The sequence below is a fragment of the Salmo salar genome, chromosome 09 (genome assembly GCF_965601325.2).
Source record: "Salmo salar chromosome 09, fSalSal1, whole genome shotgun sequence".
NCBI lineage: Eukaryota > Metazoa > Chordata > Actinopteri > Salmoniformes > Salmonidae > Salmo > Salmo salar.
The window spans coordinates 87,447,222-87,466,327 of record NC_138299.1 but is presented as its reverse complement, the minus strand read 5'-3'; the positions used below and the strand labels follow the sequence as shown (position 1 = coordinate 87,466,327).

The 19,106-nt window shown below is 43.7% G+C and overlaps 2 protein-coding genes across 6 annotated transcripts in view; both read left to right on the top strand.

Annotated features, from left to right (window-relative positions):
• Nucleotides 1-17,936, top strand: part of micu3b (mitochondrial calcium uptake 3b) — a 33,988-nt gene extending 16,052 nt beyond the window's left edge. For 2 of the 4 annotated variants that reach the window (XM_014212838.3, XM_014212836.3), the window contains 7 exons: nt 1,774-1,866; nt 2,678-2,769; nt 3,417-3,588; nt 7,666-7,774; nt 9,907-10,061; nt 12,552-12,629; nt 16,076-17,936. In XM_014212838.3, the coding sequence (XP_014068313.1) occupies nt 1,774-1,866; nt 2,678-2,769; nt 3,417-3,588; nt 7,666-7,774; nt 9,907-10,061; nt 12,552-12,629 (699 nt within the window). In that variant the 3' untranslated portion in view covers nt 16,076-17,936. The remainder of the gene's footprint in view (nt 1-1,773; nt 1,867-2,677; nt 2,770-3,416; nt 3,589-7,665; nt 7,775-9,906; nt 10,062-12,551; nt 12,630-16,075) is intronic. The other 2 variants (XM_014212843.3, XM_014212842.3) reach the window with 1 other exon arrangement.
• Nucleotides 17,937-18,422: 486 nt separating this feature from the next.
• Nucleotides 18,423-19,106, top strand: part of zdhhc2 (zDHHC palmitoyltransferase 2) — a 38,893-nt gene continuing 38,209 nt past the window's right edge. For both annotated transcript variants that reach the window (XM_014212831.2, XM_014212830.2), the window contains exon 1: nt 18,423-18,723. In XM_014212831.2, coding sequence (XP_014068306.1) covers nt 18,597-18,723 — 127 coding nt within the window. In that variant the 5' untranslated portion in view covers nt 18,423-18,596. The remainder of the gene's footprint in view (nt 18,724-19,106) is intronic.

Sequence of the window (19,106 nt, the reverse complement as noted above, 5' to 3'; positions counted from 1 at the left end):
GATGTGGGGGTGCTTTGCTGCAGGAGGGACTGGTGCACTTCACAAAATAGATGACATCGTGAGGGAGGAAAATTATGTGGATATATTGAAGCAACATCTCAAGACATCAGTTAAAGCTTGGTCACAAATGGGTCTTCCAAATGGACAATGACCCCAAGCATACTTCCAAAGTTGTGGCGAAATGGCTTAAGGACAACAAAGTCAAGGTATTGGAGTGGCCATCACAAAGCTCTGTCCTCAATCCCATAGAAAATGTACGGACAGAACTGAAAAAGTGTGTGCGAGCAAGGAGGCCTACAAACCTGACTCAGTTACACCAGCTCTGTCAGGAGGAAAGGGCCAAAATGCACCCAACTTATTGTGGGAAGCGTGTGGAAGGCTACCTGACACGTTTGACCCAAGTTAAACAATTTAAAGGCAATGTTACCAAATACTAATTGAGTGTATGTAAACTTCTGACCCACTGGGAATGTGATGTGAAGAAATAAAAGCTGAAATAAATGTCTCTCTACTATTATTCTGACATTTCACATTCTTAAAATAAAGTGGTGATCCTAACTGACCTAAGACAGGGAATTTTTTTACTAGGATTAAATGTCAGGAATTGTGAAAAACGGAGTTTAAATGTATTTGGCCGTATGTAAACTTCCGACTTCAACTGTACATGTAATGTTATCATTCATATAACTAGTATTACTAGTACTGTTACCAAACTGTTTCCAGATAATGCTCTCCATTATTATATCAATAGGACTGCAGGAGTAAAGGAATTCACTGTTGCATGACCTTACTGAGTGAGAGTTGGTCACACTGGTGAGAAGCAGCCTTGTTTGTTTGATATCACACTAGTCCAGACATAACATTCACTTGGATGAAAAAGACACTTTGACTTCCATAGACACTTTGGGATGCAGCATTTTGAAAGAATCATTGTATTCTTGAAATGTATTGGATGGTTTCAATTGCCCATGATTATACAAGAGTGGCAACATTTTCTCATTGATAGGGTGTAACCTGCATCCCCCTCTGGGACACGGCAGGGTGGGCCACTATCAACTACAATGAACAAAGAGAGATATCATTCCAAAATGTTTATTTCATCACAATCTGATCCCATTTCACAAGTGTGGATGAAAAGTACACCGTAACCTGCATTCAGCTCACAGCTATGTTCAAACGGTGATGTATTCGGATTGAGTGGATTCAGTTACACTGTAAACCTGTCATGAATTCACCCTTCACGCCCTGTGTGTCTCGGACATATGCAGCTGTCTTGGCTGAATTCCTCGCCAGAAGGCTGCATGCTCCAGTGCAGAGCAGAGCTCACAGCTTTATGGATGGGGTTTTTCAGTCTTTCACAGACTCCCTAGATATGTGGTTACTATACCGACAGTGAGGACTTCTCAGCACTCATGTCCTGTCTAAGACTGCCTGGCTGGGTGGTTGGATGTCAGAGAGGTATTTTACTGTTGTCACTGCAAGGATGAGTTCAGTAGTGTCAATGAGTAGTTCAAATCAGTTGGCTATTTGAAAGATACTCTGTCTGCCTGTCTGTCTGTCAGTCGGTCTGTTTGTCTATTGTCTGTCTGTTTCTAGTTCTGTCTGTCCGTCCACCTGCCCATCTCTACTTCTGTCTGTCCATCAGTCTGTTTGCCTGTTTTTGTGTGTGTGTGTGTTTAATGCTAATGCCTGATGCTAATGCTGTTAATATCTGCCAGATGTGCTCTGTCGTCATCTAACAGCTCTGCCTCCACTACTCTACCACCATCACAGGTCCTTAGAAAAGAGGCCCAGCAGTTAGAGCCCCGGGGCATGTGGGATGCTCTGAGAAAGGGGGCAAGCCAAGCTCTCTTTTCTGACCTGGAGGTAGCTACACAAGTCTTGTTTTCAGATGTGTCCCTTTCCTATTTAACCTGTAGATGTTTACGGGTTCCCTTGATTAGGTCTGTGTAATGTTGTGTCTTAAATGTCACATGATATGGATCATGCTCAATATATTGATTTATTTTATTGTTGATGATAAACTATGTTGTTGGCCCAAGTTTCGTTGATGACTCTGATATGGCTCAGTACCATGTGTAACATGACTCTGATATGGCTCAGTACCATGTGTAACATGACTCTGATATGGCTCAGTACCATGTGTAACATGACTCTGATATGGCTCAGTACCATGTGTAACATGACTCTGATATGGCTCAGTACCATGTGTAACATGACTCTGATATGGCTCAGTACCATGTGTAACATGACTCTAATATGGCTCAGTACCATGTGTAACATGACTCTGATATGGCTCAGTACCATGTGTAACTGTCAGGAGAAGGGGAAATGCTGGAAGTGCAACGTTGGTCTCCCTCTGTTTCCTAGCCACATATTAACCATTAACATAGTTATTTGTAAAATGACTGAAGTGTGCTACGTTTACACATTGATATTAGACAATGAAGGGAGGATAAAAGCATTTGTCTGCATTTGTGTTGTTCAAGAGCTCTGTATGTGGCACTTGGCTGCATGTTTCTTACGTACAAGCATGTGTGTGTGTTTGTGTGATTGAAATATATTTTGCATGGTTGGGTCCTTATGGATAAGTGGTCCTCATGGTCGGCCATAAGTGGTCCATTTCTTTATGAGGAAAGGAAGTCAGACTGAATCACACATTTGTTTTCCCTCCCAGAATATGGATGAAAATATGACCGACACAACCCTGTTGGTTCATTTCTTCGGGAAAAAGGGAAAGGCAGAGTTGGGCTTCGATGATTTTTACAGGCAAGTAGGGAAATGTACAAAAACTCCAACTTACATCTTGCATTTGCAGTGTCAGATATATATAATGTGCAAACAAGTATTGAGTAAAGGGTCTGAATACTTTCCGAATGTGCTGTATATAATGTACAATACACAATTGTAATTTCTACTAATTATAGAAATATTTGCACATTTGAATTAATCATCATCAACCTAACTCATTGTGGTAGCTATAGTCAGGTAGCCAGTCCAGTGTCCCCTCTCTGTATGTGAGTTGGTGGTGGCATTACCTATTACCAGTGCCTCTATCTCCCTCTCCATCTCTCTGTCTCTCTCTTCACTTCTCTGTCTCCCTCTCCATCTCTCTGTCTCCCTCTCCATCTCTCTGTCTCTCTCTTCACCTCGCTGTCTCCCTCTCCACTCCTCGCTGTCTCCCTCTCCTCCACTCCTCGCTGTCTCCCTCTCCACCCCTCTCTGTCTCCCTCTCCTCCACCCCTCTCTGTCTCCCTCTCCTCCACCCCTCTCTGTCTCCCTCTCCTTCACCCCTCTCTGTCTCCCTCTCCTCCACTCCTCTGTCTCCCTCTCCTCCACTCCTCTGTCTCCCTCTCCTCCACCCCTCTCTGTCTCCCTCTCCACCCCTCTCTGTCTCCCTCTCCATCCCTCCCCAGATTCATGGACAACTTGCAGACAGAGGTGCTTGAGATTGAGTTCCTGTCCTATTCCAAAGGCCTGCCTATCATCAGTGAGGAGGACTTTGCCCACATCCTGTTGCGTTTCACCAACGTAGACGACATTGCAGGTTACCTGGACAATGTGCGCAAGAGCATTACAGATGAGAAGGTGATTGTGGAGCGCTTGCAATGTAGTCTTTGCCTTATGCTAACACACTCAAACACCCTAAGGCCTCCCCTCTCCCCCCTTCACCTCAAACTACCTCCATCCCTCCTCACCTCAAACTACCTCCATCCCTCCTCACCTCAAACTACCTCCATCCCTCCTCACCTTAAACTACCTCGATTCCCCCCTCACCTCAAACTACTCCATCGACCTCTATCTCCCACCTCAAACTACCTCCATCCCTCCTCACCTCAAACTACTTCCATCCCTCCTCACCTCAAACTACCTCCATCTCCACTCACCTCAAACTACCTCCATCTCCACTCACCTCAAACTACCTCCATCTCCACTCACCTCAAACTACCTCCATCCCCCTTCACCTCAAACTACCTCCATCTCCCCTGACCTCAAACTACCTCCATCTCACCTCAAACTACCTCCATCTCACCTCAAACTACCTCCATCTCCCCTCACCTCAAACTACCTCCATCTCCCCTCACCTCAAACTACCTCCATCCCCCCTCACCTAAAACTACCTACATCTCCCCTCACCTCAAACTACCTCCATTCACCTCAAACTACCTCCATCTCCCCTCACCTCAAACTACCTCCATCTCCCCTGACCTAAAACTACCTCCATCTCACCTCAAACTACCTCCATCTCCCCTCACCTCAAACTACCTCCATCCCCCTCACCTAAAACTACCTCCATCTACCTCTATCTCTATCTCCCACCTCAAACAACCTCCATCCCCGCTCACCTCAAACTACCTCCATCCCCCTCACCTAAAACTACCTACATCTCATCTCAAACTACCTCCATCTCCCCTGACCTCAAACTACCTCCATCTCCTCTGACCTCAAACTACCTCCATCTCCTCTGACCTCAAACTACCTCCATCTCCTCTGACCTCAAACTACCTCCATCTCCCCTCACCTCAAACTACCTCCATCTCCCCTCACCTCAAACTACCTCCATCTCACCTCAAACTACCTCCATCTCACCTCAAACTACCTCCATCCCCCTCACCTCAAACTACCTCCATCTCCCCTGACATCAAACTACCTCCATCTCCCCTCACCTCAAACTACCTCCATCTCCCCTCACCTCAAACTACCTCCATCCCCGCTCACCTCAAACTACCTCCATCCCCCTCACCTCAAACTACATACATCTCATCTGACCTCAAACTACCTCCATCTCCCCTGACCTCAAACTACCTCCATCCCCCTCACCTAAAACTACCTACATCTCCCCTCATCTCAAACTACCTCCATCCCCGCTCACCTCAAACTACCTCCATCCCCCTCACCTCAAACTACCTCCATCTCCCCTGACATCAAACTACCTCCATCTCCCCTCACCTCAAACTACCTCCATCTCCCCTCACCTCAAACTACCTCCATCCCCGCTCACCTCAAACTACCTCCATCCCCCTCACCTCAAACTACATACATCTCATCTGACCTCAAACTACCTCCATCTCCCCTGACCTCAAACTACCTCCATCCCCCTCACCTAAAACTACCTACATCTCCCCTCATCTCAAACTACCTCCATCCCCGCTCACCTCAAACTACCTCCATCCCCCTCACCTCAAACTACCTCCATCTCCATCTCACCTCAAACTACCTCCATCTCCCCTCACCTCAAACTACCTCCATCCCCCCTCACCTCAAACTACCTCCATCCCCCTCCCCACTCCCTTTACCGTTACCTCCCAGAAACCTCCCCTCTGCCCCCCTTAACCCTCCAGACGACCCCCCCCCCCCCACACACCTCCCCCCCTCCCCCTTAACCCCCACCAGATGATTCCGCCCCCCCCCCACACACCCTCTCAGCCCTTTGCCCTTGACTCACCAACACCCCCTGGCCCCCAAGGCAACTCAGCCTAAATACACTCATAGCCTTTTGTTCCAGACACATGCAAGTGTGCTTTTCTTAGTTTGGAAGTGTGAGATGAATTTAGTCAACCAGTTATTGACTGGTCATTCTCATGTTTTTCAATCAATTAAATTGTATTTTCTATTTTCAGTTTTGACCAAGAAGATTAAATGTTACTTATTTAGCAATAAACTGAGTGGCAATAATGTGTAGAGTGGTATCAGGTAACCAGCTTGCCATAACATAGATAGTGATACACCAAGATGGAATGGAATTTCTTATTGTGTAATTTCTGTTCTGTGGTATTACTGAAATGATTAATGTGGAAATACTATCTAACCAAATACTTGTCTGAAAACTTCTCTGTTGTAGTTTTTCACTTGCGGTGAAGGCAACCGTGAATTAGTTGCTGAGTGAAACGTTCACATTTTAGGTTTTTCGTTTGTTTTTCATTCGACACACTGACCCGCACATAAAGAGGTGAGCAGCTTCTCAGCGGGCTGAGTAGCTTGTTGCTAGATCGCCATTGATAATCAAGTGGGTCTCGTCGTTGTGCTAAGAGATAGTTTATGGAGCTTGCTTTGTTAAAATAGCAAAGCGTCACAAATGGCTCGTTACATCATTTGTTAGGCTCAGTGTGTTGGTTGTGTTGGAGGGGCCACGGAGGGAGGGAGCAAACTATAGGAGTTTCTAGTAGCATTGGGATGGTTGTGTTGGAAGGGTGCCGGAGGGAGCGAGCTATAGGAGTTTCTAGTAGCATTGGGATGGTTGTGTTGGAAGGGCGCCGGAGGGAGCGAGCTATAGGAGTTTCTAGTAGCAGTGGGATGGTTGTGTTGGAAGGGTGCCGGAGGGAGCGAGCTATAGGAGTTTCTAGTAGCAGTGGGATGGTTGTGTTGGAAGGGTGCCGGAGGGAGCGAGCTATAGGAGTTTCTAGTAGCAGTGGGATGGTTGTGTTGGAAGGGCGCCGGAGGGAGCGAGCTATAGGAGTTTCTAGTAGCAGTGGGATGGTTGTGTTGGAAGGGCGCCGGAGGGAGCGAGCTATAGGAGTTTCTAGTAGCAGTGGGATGGTTGTGTTGGAAGGGCGCCGGAGGGAGCGAGCTATAGGAGTTTCTAGTAGCAGTGGGATGGTTGTGTTGGAAGGGCGCCGGAGGGAGCGAGCTCTAGGAGTTTCTAGTAGCAGTGGGATGGTTGTGTTGGAAGGGCGCCGGAGGGAGCGAGCTATAGGAGTTTCTAGTAGCAGTGGGATGGTTGTGTTGGAAGGGCGCCGGAGGGAGCGAGCTATAGGAGTTTCTAGTAGCAGTGGGATGGTTGTGTTGGAAGGGCGCCGGAGGGAGCGAGCTATAGGAGTTTCTAGTAGCAGTGGGATGGTTGTGTTGGAAGGGCGCCGGAGGGAGCGAGCTATAGGAGTTTCTAGTAGCAGTGGGATGGTTGTGTTGGAAGGGCGCCGGAGGGAGCGAGCTATAGGAGTTTCTAGTAGCAGTGGGATGGTTGTGTTGGAAGGGCGCCGGAGGGAGTGAGCTATAGGAGTTTCTAGTAGCAGTGGGATGGTTGTGTTGGAAGGGCGCCGGAGGGAGCGAGCTATAGGAGTTTCTAGTAGCAGTGGGATGGTTGAGTGGACATCAATAGGGCTTGTGTTTGACTCATCTGCCAACCCTGAGATGTTTGGGATTCAGCCCCCTTTTGTTTTTGTTTATGTAAGTGTTAGGTTAATCTGCTTTAGAAAACTCTGCAAACACGCTGACCTTTTCCCCAAAAGCTACAATCAACTCATAGTGTCCATACCAAGGGGGAACGACCCAGCGATGTATACTCTGTCTGTTTGGTCATTTTCCTGCCTTTGTGTCTGTTATCTGTGTGATGTCTTCAAGGTCCCGCGGACACTAAAGGCTTCCCTCTGGTTTAAGTGGAGTAGATTATGTGTCATGTGAAGTGCTGTTGTATTGTCTGGCTGGGCTTTTGGGTTGGGACATCCAGTCATTTGCTTTATGTGTAATTCATTCCTGTCTCTCTCACGCTGTTTGAGCCTCAGATTTGACTCTTCTTTTTACTTTTATACTTTAATATAATAGTGAATCTTTTTCAGTTTTTATTGATTTGAGTTGAGATAAATTACTGTTTAGTCTGCTTTGTAAAATGAATAGATTTTAATTGATTTGACTGACTTGGATTTGAATTTGACTTTTTTAATCTTGTAGGGAATCACCTTTGATGAGTTCAGATCCTTCTTCCAATTCATGAACAACCTGGAGGATTTTGCTATAGCCATGCAAATGTACAACTTTGCCAACCGTTCCATTGGCCAAGGTTAGTTCCAATCGTTCCATTGGCCAAGGTTAGTTCCAATCGTTCCATTGGCCAAGGTTAGTTCCAATCGTTCCATTGGCCAAGGTTAGTTCCAATCGTTTCATTAGCCAAGGTTAGTTCCAATCGTTCCATTGGCCAAGGTTAGTTCCAATCGTTCCATTGGCCAAGGTTTGTTCCATTCTTTATTTGATTTGTTTGACAACTGAAATACATGGATGAGGAATAACCACACTGTTTTTACACTGTTCCACTCTTCAACTGTTCCACTCTTCTGCTCTTCCACTGTTTACACTGTTCCAGTGTTCCACTCTTCAACTGTTCCACTGTTTACACTGTTCCACTGTTAACACACCATCTATACACTATGACTGCATCCCAAAGGGCACCATATTCCCTATATACAGTGGGGCAAAAAAGTATTTAGTCAGCCACCAATTGTGCAAGTTCTCCCACTTAAAAAGATGAGAGAGCCCTGTAATTTTCATCATAGGTACATGTCAACTATGACAGACAAAATGAGAAAAGAAATCCAGAAAATCACATTGTAGGATTTTTAATGAATTTATTTGCAAATTATGGTGGAAAATAAGTATTTGGTCACCTACAAACAAGCAAGATTTCTGGCTCTCACAGACCTATAACTTCTTCTTTAAGAGGCTCCTCTGTCCTCCACTCGTTACCTGTATTAATGGCACCTGTTTGAACTTGTTATCAGTATAAAAGACACCTGTCCACAACCTCAAACAGTCACACTCCAAACTCCACTGTGCCCAAGACCAAAGAGCTGTCAAAGGACACCAGAAACAAAATTGTAGACCTGCACCAGGCTGGGAAGACTGAATCTGCAATAGGTAAGCAGCTTGGTTTGAAGAAATCAACTGTGGGAGCAATTATTAGGAAATGGAAGACATACAAGACCACTGATAATCTCCCTCGATCTGGGGCTCCACGCAAGATCTCACCCCGTGGGGTCAAAATGATCACAAGAACGGTGAGCAAAAATCCCAGAACCACACGGGGGGACCTAGTGAATGACCTGCAGAGAGCTGGAACCAAAGTAACAAAGCCTACCATCAGTAACACACTACGCCGCCAGGGACTCAAATCCTGCAGTGCCAGACGTGTCCCCCTGCTTAAGCCAGTACATGTCCAGGCCCGTCTGAAGTTTGCTAGAGAGCATTTGGATGATCTAGAAGAGGATTGGGAGAATGTCATATGGTCAGATGAAACCAAAATAGAACTTTTTGGTAAAAACTCAACTCGTCGTGTTTGGAGGACAAAGAATGCTGAGTTGCATCCGAAGAACACCATACCTACTGTGAAGCATGGGGGTGGAAACATCATGCTTTGGGGCTGTTTTTCTGCAAAGGGACCAGGACGACTGATCCGTGTAAAGGAAAGAATGAATGGGGCCATGTATCGTGAGATTTTGAGTGAAAACCTCCTTCCATCAGCAAGGGCATTGAAGATGAAACGTGGCTGGGTCTTTCAGCATGACAATGATCCCAAACACACCGCCCGGGCAACGGAGTGACTTCGTAAGAAGCATTTCAAGGTCCTGGAGTGGCCTAGCCAGTCTCCAGATCTCAACCCCATAGAAAATCTTTGGAGGGAGTTGAAAGTCCGTGTTGCCCAGCGACAGCCCCAAAACATCACTGCTCTAGAGGAGATCTGCATGGAGGAATGGGCCAAAATACCAGCAACAGTGTGTGAAAACCTTGTGAAGACTTACAGAAAACGTTTGACCTGTGTCATTGCCAACAAAGGGTATATCACAAAGTATTGAGATAAACTTTTGTTATTGACCAAATACTTATTTTCCACCATAATTTGCAAATATATTCATAAAAAATCCTACAATGTGATTTTCTGGATTTTTTTTCTAATTTTGTCTGTCATAGTTGAAATGTACCTATGATGAAAATTACAGGCCTCTCTCATCTTTTTAAGTGGGAGAACTTGCACAATTGGTGGCTGACTAAATACTTTTTTGCCCCACTGTAGTGCACAACTTTTGACCCCATTGACCCTGGTATAGGGAGAAGGATGCCGTTTGGGACGGAGACTATAATTGTTGTCCAACTTAGTGGCACAAATAGTGGCATGGTGATTCTGTTCCCCTCGTCCCTCAGATGAGTTGGCCCGGGCAGTCTATGTGACGACGGGGCTGAAGCTGACTGAACACCTGGTCAACACTGTGTTCCACATCTTCGACGAGGACCGTGACGGACAGCTCAGTTACAAGGAGTTCATTGGTGTCATGAAGGACCGGCTGCACCGCCGCACGGTAAGGAGAGGGGCAGGCAGGCAAGGAGGGAGGGACGGAGGGTAAGACATGCAGGGAGGGAAGGAGTGTAAGACAGACAGGGAGGGAAGGAGTGTAAGACAGACAGGGAGGGAAGGAGGCAGGCTGGGAGGGAGTAGAGTTGTGTGGAGGCCATCAGGATAGGATAGCTGATAGAGGTATAGTCCTTCATATGTAATGGGAACAGGGACAAATAGATTCTGTGAACATGATCTGTCTAAACAGAGCAATTCATGTTTATCATAAGCTATGTTTAAAATTACCATGTCTTATATGTTGACAGTTTAGAAACAGTCACTATCTAATGTTGACAGTTTAGAAACAGTCACTATCTAATGTTGACAGTTTAGAAACAGTCACTATCTAGTGTTGACAGTTTAGACACAGTCACTATCTAGTGTTGACAGTTTAGACACAGTCACTATCTAGTGTTGACAGTTTAGACAGTCACTATCTAGTGTTGATAGTTTAGACACAGTCACTATCTAGTGTTGATAGTTTAGACACAGTCACTATCTAGTGTGGATAGTTTAGGGAACAGTCACTATCTAGTGTGGATAGTTTAGGGAACAGTCACTATCTAATGTGGATAGTTTAGGGAACAGTCACTATCTAATGTGGATAGTTTAGGGAACAGTCACTATCTAATGTGGATAGTTTAGGGAACAGTCACTATCTAATGTGGATAGTTTAGGGAACAGTCACTATGTATCTAATGATAGATTACACACAGTCACTATCTAATGTGGATAGTTTAGGGAACAGTCACTATCTAATGTTGACAGTTTAGGGAACAGTCACTATCTACTGTTGATAGTTTAGACACAGTCACTATCTAATGTTGATAGTTTAGACCCAGTCACTATCTAGTGTGGATAGTTTAGGGAACGGTCACTATCTAATGTGGATAGTTTAGGGAACAGTCACTATCCAATGTGGATAGTTTAGGGAACAGTCACTATCTAATGTGGATAGTTTAGGGAACAGTCACTATCTAATGTGGATAGTTTAGGGAACAGTCACTATCTAATGTGGATAGTTTAGGGAACAGTCACTATCTAATGTTGACAGTTTAGACACAGTCACTATCTAATGTTGATAGTTTAGACCCAGTCACTATCTAGTGTGGATAGTTTAGGGAACGGTCACTATCTAATGTGGATAGTTTAGGGAACAGTCACTATCCAATGTGGATAGTTTAGGGAACAGTCACTATCTAATGTGGATAGTTTAGGGAACAGTCACTATCTAATGTGGATAGTTTAGGGAACAGTCACTATCTAATGTGGATAGTTTAGGGAACAGTCACTATCTAATGTGGATAGTTTAGGGAACAGTCACTATCTAATGTGGATAGTTTAGGGAACAATCACTATCTAATGTGGATAGTTTAGGGAACAGTCACTATCTAATGTGGATAGTTTAGGGAACAGTCACTATCTAATGTGGATAGTTTAGGGAACAGTCACTATCTAATGTGGATAGTTTAGGGAACAGTCACTATCTAATGTGGATAGTTTAGGGAACAGTCACTATCTAATGTGGATAGTTTAGGGAACAGTCACTATCTAATGTGGATAGTTTAGGGAACAGTCACTATCTAATGTGGATAGTTTAGGGAACAGTCACTATCTAATGTGGATAGTTTAGGGAACAGTCACTATCTAATGTGGATAGTTTAGGGAACAGTCACTATCTAATGTGGATAGTTTAGGGAACAGTCACTATCTAATGTGGATAGTTTAGGGAACAGTCACTATCTAATGTGGATAGTTTAGGGAACAGTCACTATCTAATGTGGATAGTTTAGGGAACAGTCACTATCTAATGTGGATAGTTTAGGGAACAGTCACTATCTAATGTGGATAGTTTAGGGAACAGTCACTATCTAATGTGGATAGTTTAGGGAACAGTCACTATCTAATGTGGATAGTTTAGGGAACAGTCACTATCTAATGTGGATAGTTTAGGGAACAGTCACTATCTAATGTGGATAGTTTAGGGAACAGTCACTATCTAATGTTGATAGTTTAGGGAACAGTCACTATCTATCTAATGATAGATTACACACAGTCACTATCTAATGTGGATAGTTTAGGGAACAGTCACTATCTAATGTGGATAGTTTAGGGAACATTCACTACCTTATGTCACTTTCACAAATACATGGGAACAAACAGTTTTCATATTCATTATTTGTTTTACATTGGTTCATGTTCATTGGTTCTTGTTCATTTATTCATGGTCATTGGCTCATGGTTAATGGTTAATGGTCAAATGAGTCGCTTATCTGACATTTTGACAGTCAGGTGAGTTCACTGTCTCAATTCCACTTCTAAATTCTGCTTCCAATTTGTGTGAAGATTGGCCTCCACCTAGTGGCGAATAATGACCATTTGTATTTGACATTTTCTGTTTGCATTATTCTCTTTCTTTCTCTCTTTCTTTCTTTTTTCTTTCTCTCTTTCTCAGGCGTTTAGAGTGGATGACAAGAAGAAGTTCACTTCTTTCAAGTCCTGTCTGAAGAAGGAGATCTCGTCAGGCAGATAGGTATATCTAGACTCTTTGTTCAATCCACAATAGAAGTATAGTTAATGCTATTTTGATTTGGAGATGTAGATGCCACCATAAGACATTATGATTGTCTTTGTTCCTGGTCCTTCTGCAGAGGAGCTTAATATTTTATGAAGTAGATAGAACTATCTCTTTTCAACTAGTGATGGGGTACGTTAAGTTAGCTCCTGGGATGTGGTATGTTAAGAAGCTCCTGGGATGTGGTATGTTAAGAAGCTCCTGGGATGTGGCACGTTAAGAAGCTCCTGGGATGTGGCACGTTAAGTTAGCTCCTGGGATGTGGCACGTTAAGTTAGCTCCTGGGATGTGGTACGTTAAGTTAGCTCCTGGGATGTGGCACGTTAAGAAGCTCCTGGGATGTGGCACGTTAAGAAGCTCCTGGGATGTGGCACGTTAAGAAGCTCCTGGGATGTGGCACGTTAAGTTAGCTCCTGGGATGTGGCACGTTAAGTTAGCTCCTGGGATGTGGCACGTTAAGTTAGCTCCTGGGATGTGGTACGTTAAGTTAGCTCCTGGGATGTGGTACGTTAACTTAGCTCCTGGGATGTGGTACGTTAACTTAGCTCCTGGGATGTGGTACGTTAAGAAGCTCCTGGGATGTGGTACGTTAAGAAGCTCCTGGGATGTGGTACGTTAAGAAGCTCCTGGGATGTGGCACGTTAAGTTAGCTCCTGGGATGTGGCACGTTAAGTTAGCTCCTGGGATGTGGCACGTTAAGTTAGCTCCTGGGATGTGGCACGTTAAGTTAGCTCCTGGGATGTGGCACGTTAAGTTAGCTCCTGGGATGTGGCACGTTAAGTTAGCTCCTGGGATGTGGCACGTTAAGTTAGCTCCTGGGATGTGTTAGAGTTCCACACTAACTCTTGTCAGCCTCAGCATTGAGTTATACGTAATATTAAGGCCTGATTAACTGCTACCGGACACCAGCTTAACTCTGCATACATGAGCGGTCCGATTTAAACCCATATGAATGTTTCACAGGAAACACACCGTACTGCTCAAACAACGTGATGAAACAACACAAGGCTGGCACTGGGTCTATTTACCTTACAAACCGATCTGCATGTTTTTACATGGGACTAAAAGATAAAAACATCTTGTCTCCAAGTGTATTTTACAGAGCATAGTATAGAACATAGCATTACAAATGGCATCCGATTCCCTTTATAGTGCGCTACATTATAGTGCTCTGGTCAAAAGTAGTGCAGTATATAGGGAATAGGGTGCCATTTGGGATACAATCATAGAATGCATACATTGTTTTTCAATCTCTGCTATTTGTCTGTAGCCCAATCAGGGTCAAAGGTCATGGAGGAGTGTACACTACATGACCAAAAGTATGTGGACACCTGCTCGTCGAACATCTCATTTCAAAATAATGGGCATTAATATGTAGTTGGTCCCCCCTTTGCTGCTATAACAGCCTCCACTCCTCTGGGAAGGTTTTCCACTAGATGTTGGAACATTTCTGTGGGGACTTGCTTCCATTCAGCCACAAGAGCATTAGTGAGGTCGGGCACTGATGTTGGGAAATTAGGCCTGGCTCGCAGTCGGCATTCCAATTCATCCCAAAGGTGTTCGATAGGCTTGAGGTCCGGGCTCTGTGCAGGCCAGTCAAGTTCTTCCACACCAATCTCGACAAACCATTTCTGCATGGACCTCACTTTGAGCACGGGGGCATTGTCATGCTGAAACAGGGTCTTCCCCAAACTGTTGCCACAAAGTTGGAATCACAGAATCATCTAGAGTGTCATTGTATGCTGTAGCTTTAAGATTTCCTTCACTGGAACTAAGGGGCCTAGCCCGAACCATGAAAAACAGCCCCATACTATTATTCCTCCTCCACCAAGCTTTACAGTTGGCACTATGCATTGGGGCAGGTAGGCCAACCCAGTTTCATCTTTCGGACTGCCAGATGGTGAAACGTGACTCATCACTCCAGAGAAGGCATTTCCTCTGCTACAGAGACCAATGGCGGCAAGCTTTACACATCTCCATGGCATTGCGCATGGTGACCTTAGGTTTGTGTGCGGCTGTTCGCCCATGGAAACCCATTTCATGAAGCTCCCGACAAACAGTTTTTGTTTTGACATTGCTTCCAGAGGTAGCTTCAGCACTCGGCGGTCCCGTTCTGTGAGTTGATGTGGCCTACCTCTTCGCTGCTGAGCCGTTGTTGCTCCTAGATGTTTCCACTACACAATAACAGCAGCTCTAGCAGGGCAGAAATTTGACGAACTGACTTGTTGGAAAGGTGGCATCCTATGACGGTGCCACGTTGAAAGTCACTGAGCTCTTCCGTAAGGTCATTGTACTGCCAATGTTTGTCTATGGAGATTGCATGGCTGTGTGCTCGATTTGGTACACCTGTCAGCAATGGATATGGCTGAAATAGCCAAATCCACTCATTTGAAGGGGTGTCCACATACTTTTGTATATATAGTGTATGTGCACATTTTAGACCGTTCCATTGGTCCTTAAATACAATATCCTCCAACCCAGGGCACTGGGTCATGCAAAACAAACTTGCCCAATTATGTTGCTATACAAACACTAGATTGCTGATGCAATGTATTGGCCAATGAGAGGCTCTGAAGCCACCATCTTCCATATTGGTACTCGTCAGTAGGAGCAGTTCCTCCATAGGAATTATTGCAATTCTACAGTATTTTAATGACATTTTTCAAGCACAAAATTACATGCATTTAAGTATTTATTTCTTGTAGTGGTGACAGTAACTTTAGCACTCTAACCATTCTACTTTAAAGCTGAAATCCGCATAAGGGGAAACAGCGCCACTGTTCGCCCCAACACATTTGTTATTGTTTTTGTTTTGTTGATTAAACAGAGGAGAGGAGCATCCAGCATTGTGGTAAAAACATGGTTAGTACATACTCTGCTGTTCTATCGTGCGTGCAATGATGTGTAGTGATGTTCAATGATGTGTAGTGATGTTCAGTGATGGGTAATGATGTTCAGTGATGCTCCATGATGTCCGAGGGGAAAAAGCTGTGTCATTGTTTGAAGTAGCTTCTTTGTTGTTGTAACATCTCACATGGACGTGGCAGTTTCACCATTATGGATTCCAGCTTTAAGAAAAATGTTTTTGTATAATTTAAAAGTATGCGTCAAGGTGTCTAATACAATATATTACTGTGGGCTGAAACCAATGTAGACATCTAGTGTTTACATACTGTACATCATTGGTATGAGATTATGGCCAGCAGTTGTTCCTGAACACCTGATCTGACCAGGAAAAGCTCTGGGCCATCTAGGGATTCTTGAGGTTAGTTTATAATTAACTCAGCAGTACAGTTTCTTTCTCCAGTGTTTTTATTTTGCCACTGAACAGGTCGATAGTGTTAAATGCTGTGTGTGCTTTTGTTCTGCAATGTATTCTATAATAATTACTTTTCCTTTTGCAGATCACCAGCTGAATGTCCTGCACTCTGTCTGCACCCCCCTCTACCTGGATAGACTTCCTCTGATCCATGAAGATCATTCAAAACAAGAGTACAGTTCATTTTGCTATCAATGTGAAGATGAGAGAAGGATAGATTAATATGTCGGTCTCTGCATGGTAGTCTAAAAAGTAGAAATGAAATAGGATTCTCCCCACCTAGGCCTAGTTGGATGCTACTCGAGGTGTTTTCAAGTTGAGATTGATGTGAGAAAACAAAGGATTTCTCTGATGACCCTAAAAGTAAGCCATTTTAAATACCTGAAGTCTTAAGCTTGTTGTTCAGCTTTCAGTCTGAAATCAACAATATGTAGTGCTGTGATGTTAAGTTGCATTGATGGTATTTTATTTTTCTACCAGATTGTTTAAAAAAAATATTAAATCAGGGGAATGCTATGGATCAGGACTGGTGTAACACCTTCCTGGTCTTCTACACGTCACACGAGCTGATAGGGTCACTGGAAACTCCAACCTATTGTTGCAACAGATTTATTCACCCAGGGTGAATACATTATTGATTCATCTATCTATCTATGTACAGTATTTATTCACCATTTTACCATATTCATTTGTTATTAATTTGTTTATCACTGTAAGTCTCTGAAAAGGAAAAACCCATTTGATTGTTTTGTGGCTGGCAGGCTGTAGCTCTGACAGTGTGTGTAGTATTATTCAGTGTGGTTCCCTCCCAGTCCTAAACCTGCTAATCTGCCTCTATGCATTGCTGACATACTTTCTCCAAGCCTGTCTGCAGCCCACTGCACAGATCAGCTTACGCAGGGGAGTACAGCCTCCCTCTTGTGTTCTGTTCACATGGCTGCCTTCTGCAGCTCATTCTCAAATAACTCCGAGCCAGCTAGCTAACACCTTTCAAATGGGGGTTTTATCTCTGGGGTTCATTGTGTAAATAGAGGCAGCTAACTCCATTAATAATTATTATAATCAAGAGTTTACTCTGATGTAATGGAGAATTTCAGTGTGTATATTAACTATACACACTATTTATACTAGGCCTATTCAGCCTACTGACAGGGATTCTATACAATGAGGACTTTATGAATTTGCAGTAATTGTTTTTACTAAAGGCAAAATACAATGTTTAAATAACATGAGATTACTGTTCAGAGGCGTACCTGTGTTTATTTCCAAATGGGTTACCCAGGAAAATCTTGTTCTACTGTGTACCATCATGACATATATATTTTAAAATGTCAAATATAGTGTATATGCATTTCAGTGATGTTTTCGAAAGACTAGTTCTGGTCTGATGTGCTGGATTTCCTGCTTGAATAGAGACTTGGGTACCAGCATATGCACGGACAGCCCTGTTTTACTTATTGACCTAGAGACTTGGGTCTCTACTCAATCCGTATGACAGAAATTCAGCGTTACAGCGTGGTTGGAATTTAAGGCAATGTTCCTGTTTTAGCAGAGACTGCATTCATTGTAAACGCTGCAAATGTCAGCTCAATAGGAAATGGCCTTTACGTGTTTAGCATGCTATCTGCAATGCTTCAGCGATACAGACTGAACATAGCCCTGGGTAGGCTAGTTCCAGTGTCTAACAATATTATCTCGTATGTTACATATTAAATCCAATAAATGGATTTGTCTACTTAGCCTACTTCTTTGCATGGTATAACAGAATACATTAGTAATGTGAATATCCTACATCTCCTCTTAGTTTACCTCTTTTGAATGATGTTTGGAAGTCATGTGAATGACAGCTCTCTCTACAGAACTTTGTTTAGATGCTCAAATGGATTACACGGGCTGTTGCAGGCTGTTACATTGACTTGGTAAATAAAGATGTTAAGAACAATCAATAGCTTTGTGTCATTTTTGTTCTGGATTTCACGCACACACGAACAACCCCTGACCTCAAAGGAAATATTAGGTTGGTGTTTTCACACAAGTCAGCTAATTACCATCTGACTGTGTCAAACACTCCTCAGACATTTGAAACAGAGTGGCTATATATTATTACCAGCATATGCACAGACAGCCCTGTTTTACTTATTGACCTAAAAAGACAATCAAATAGGCCTATTCTACAAAAAAAGGCACATTTAATGAAGCATAAGGTCTGATAATTGTTTTCTCCATCATATACTGTTGGCCTACTTTCACCAACGTTCTATGGCAAGACAACATTAAAAACAACTTAAATGGTGATTCACATTCTCTTCTCTGCATCAATGGTCAGAGGCTCAATTGGATCATTCCAAATAATAAAAATGTGTTTGCAGCATCCCACGAACGTCATGGCAACTTGGTGAAAAGGGGTGGTGCTGAATATTTTGCAGCTCAGAGAGGAACGAGAGACGTCGCGCTGCCGCGCTCTGCGAAACGAGGTGGAGGCAGCAGAACAGAAGTGCTACGTCCTGGCTGTCGATCATACGCGATTTACAGGCAGTAATGAAGTGACAGACAGACAGACAGACAGACAAAAACTTAATGTCAAACAAATGGTGTCTAAATAGAATATGGCGCCGTCGGGCTCGCGTAGTATCAAACGGAGCTGTCAGACAGTTTTGTATTGGATTCCAGTTATTTTTATCACTCTCATAGTGGCTTGGTCTTACTACGCGTATGTTGTACAGCTCTGCATAGGTAAGGATAACTCCACTGTCGGCACAGTATGGGTTTTTAACGCTTATAGGATGCTGTGGATGCCTTGCAGTGCCCTTATAACCGATGTGACAATGTGTTTTTCCCTGCTCCTATGCTGCGTCTCATTTCAGCATTCACTCATTTTGGTCATGTCTGATTTTAGATGCACAACTATTTGTTTATGCAGGTGCTTGTAGTTGACAGTACCAATTTGTATCATAATTACAAAGACAAAGTTATTCTGGACACATGTTCATGAATATGTTGGTTCATGGTAGTCTCCCATAAAAACTGTTGAGTCACAGCTATAACTGAAATAGATGACATTAGTTGCACATGTGTTAAATATGGGGAGCACATACTGTATGATTACAATGAAATAA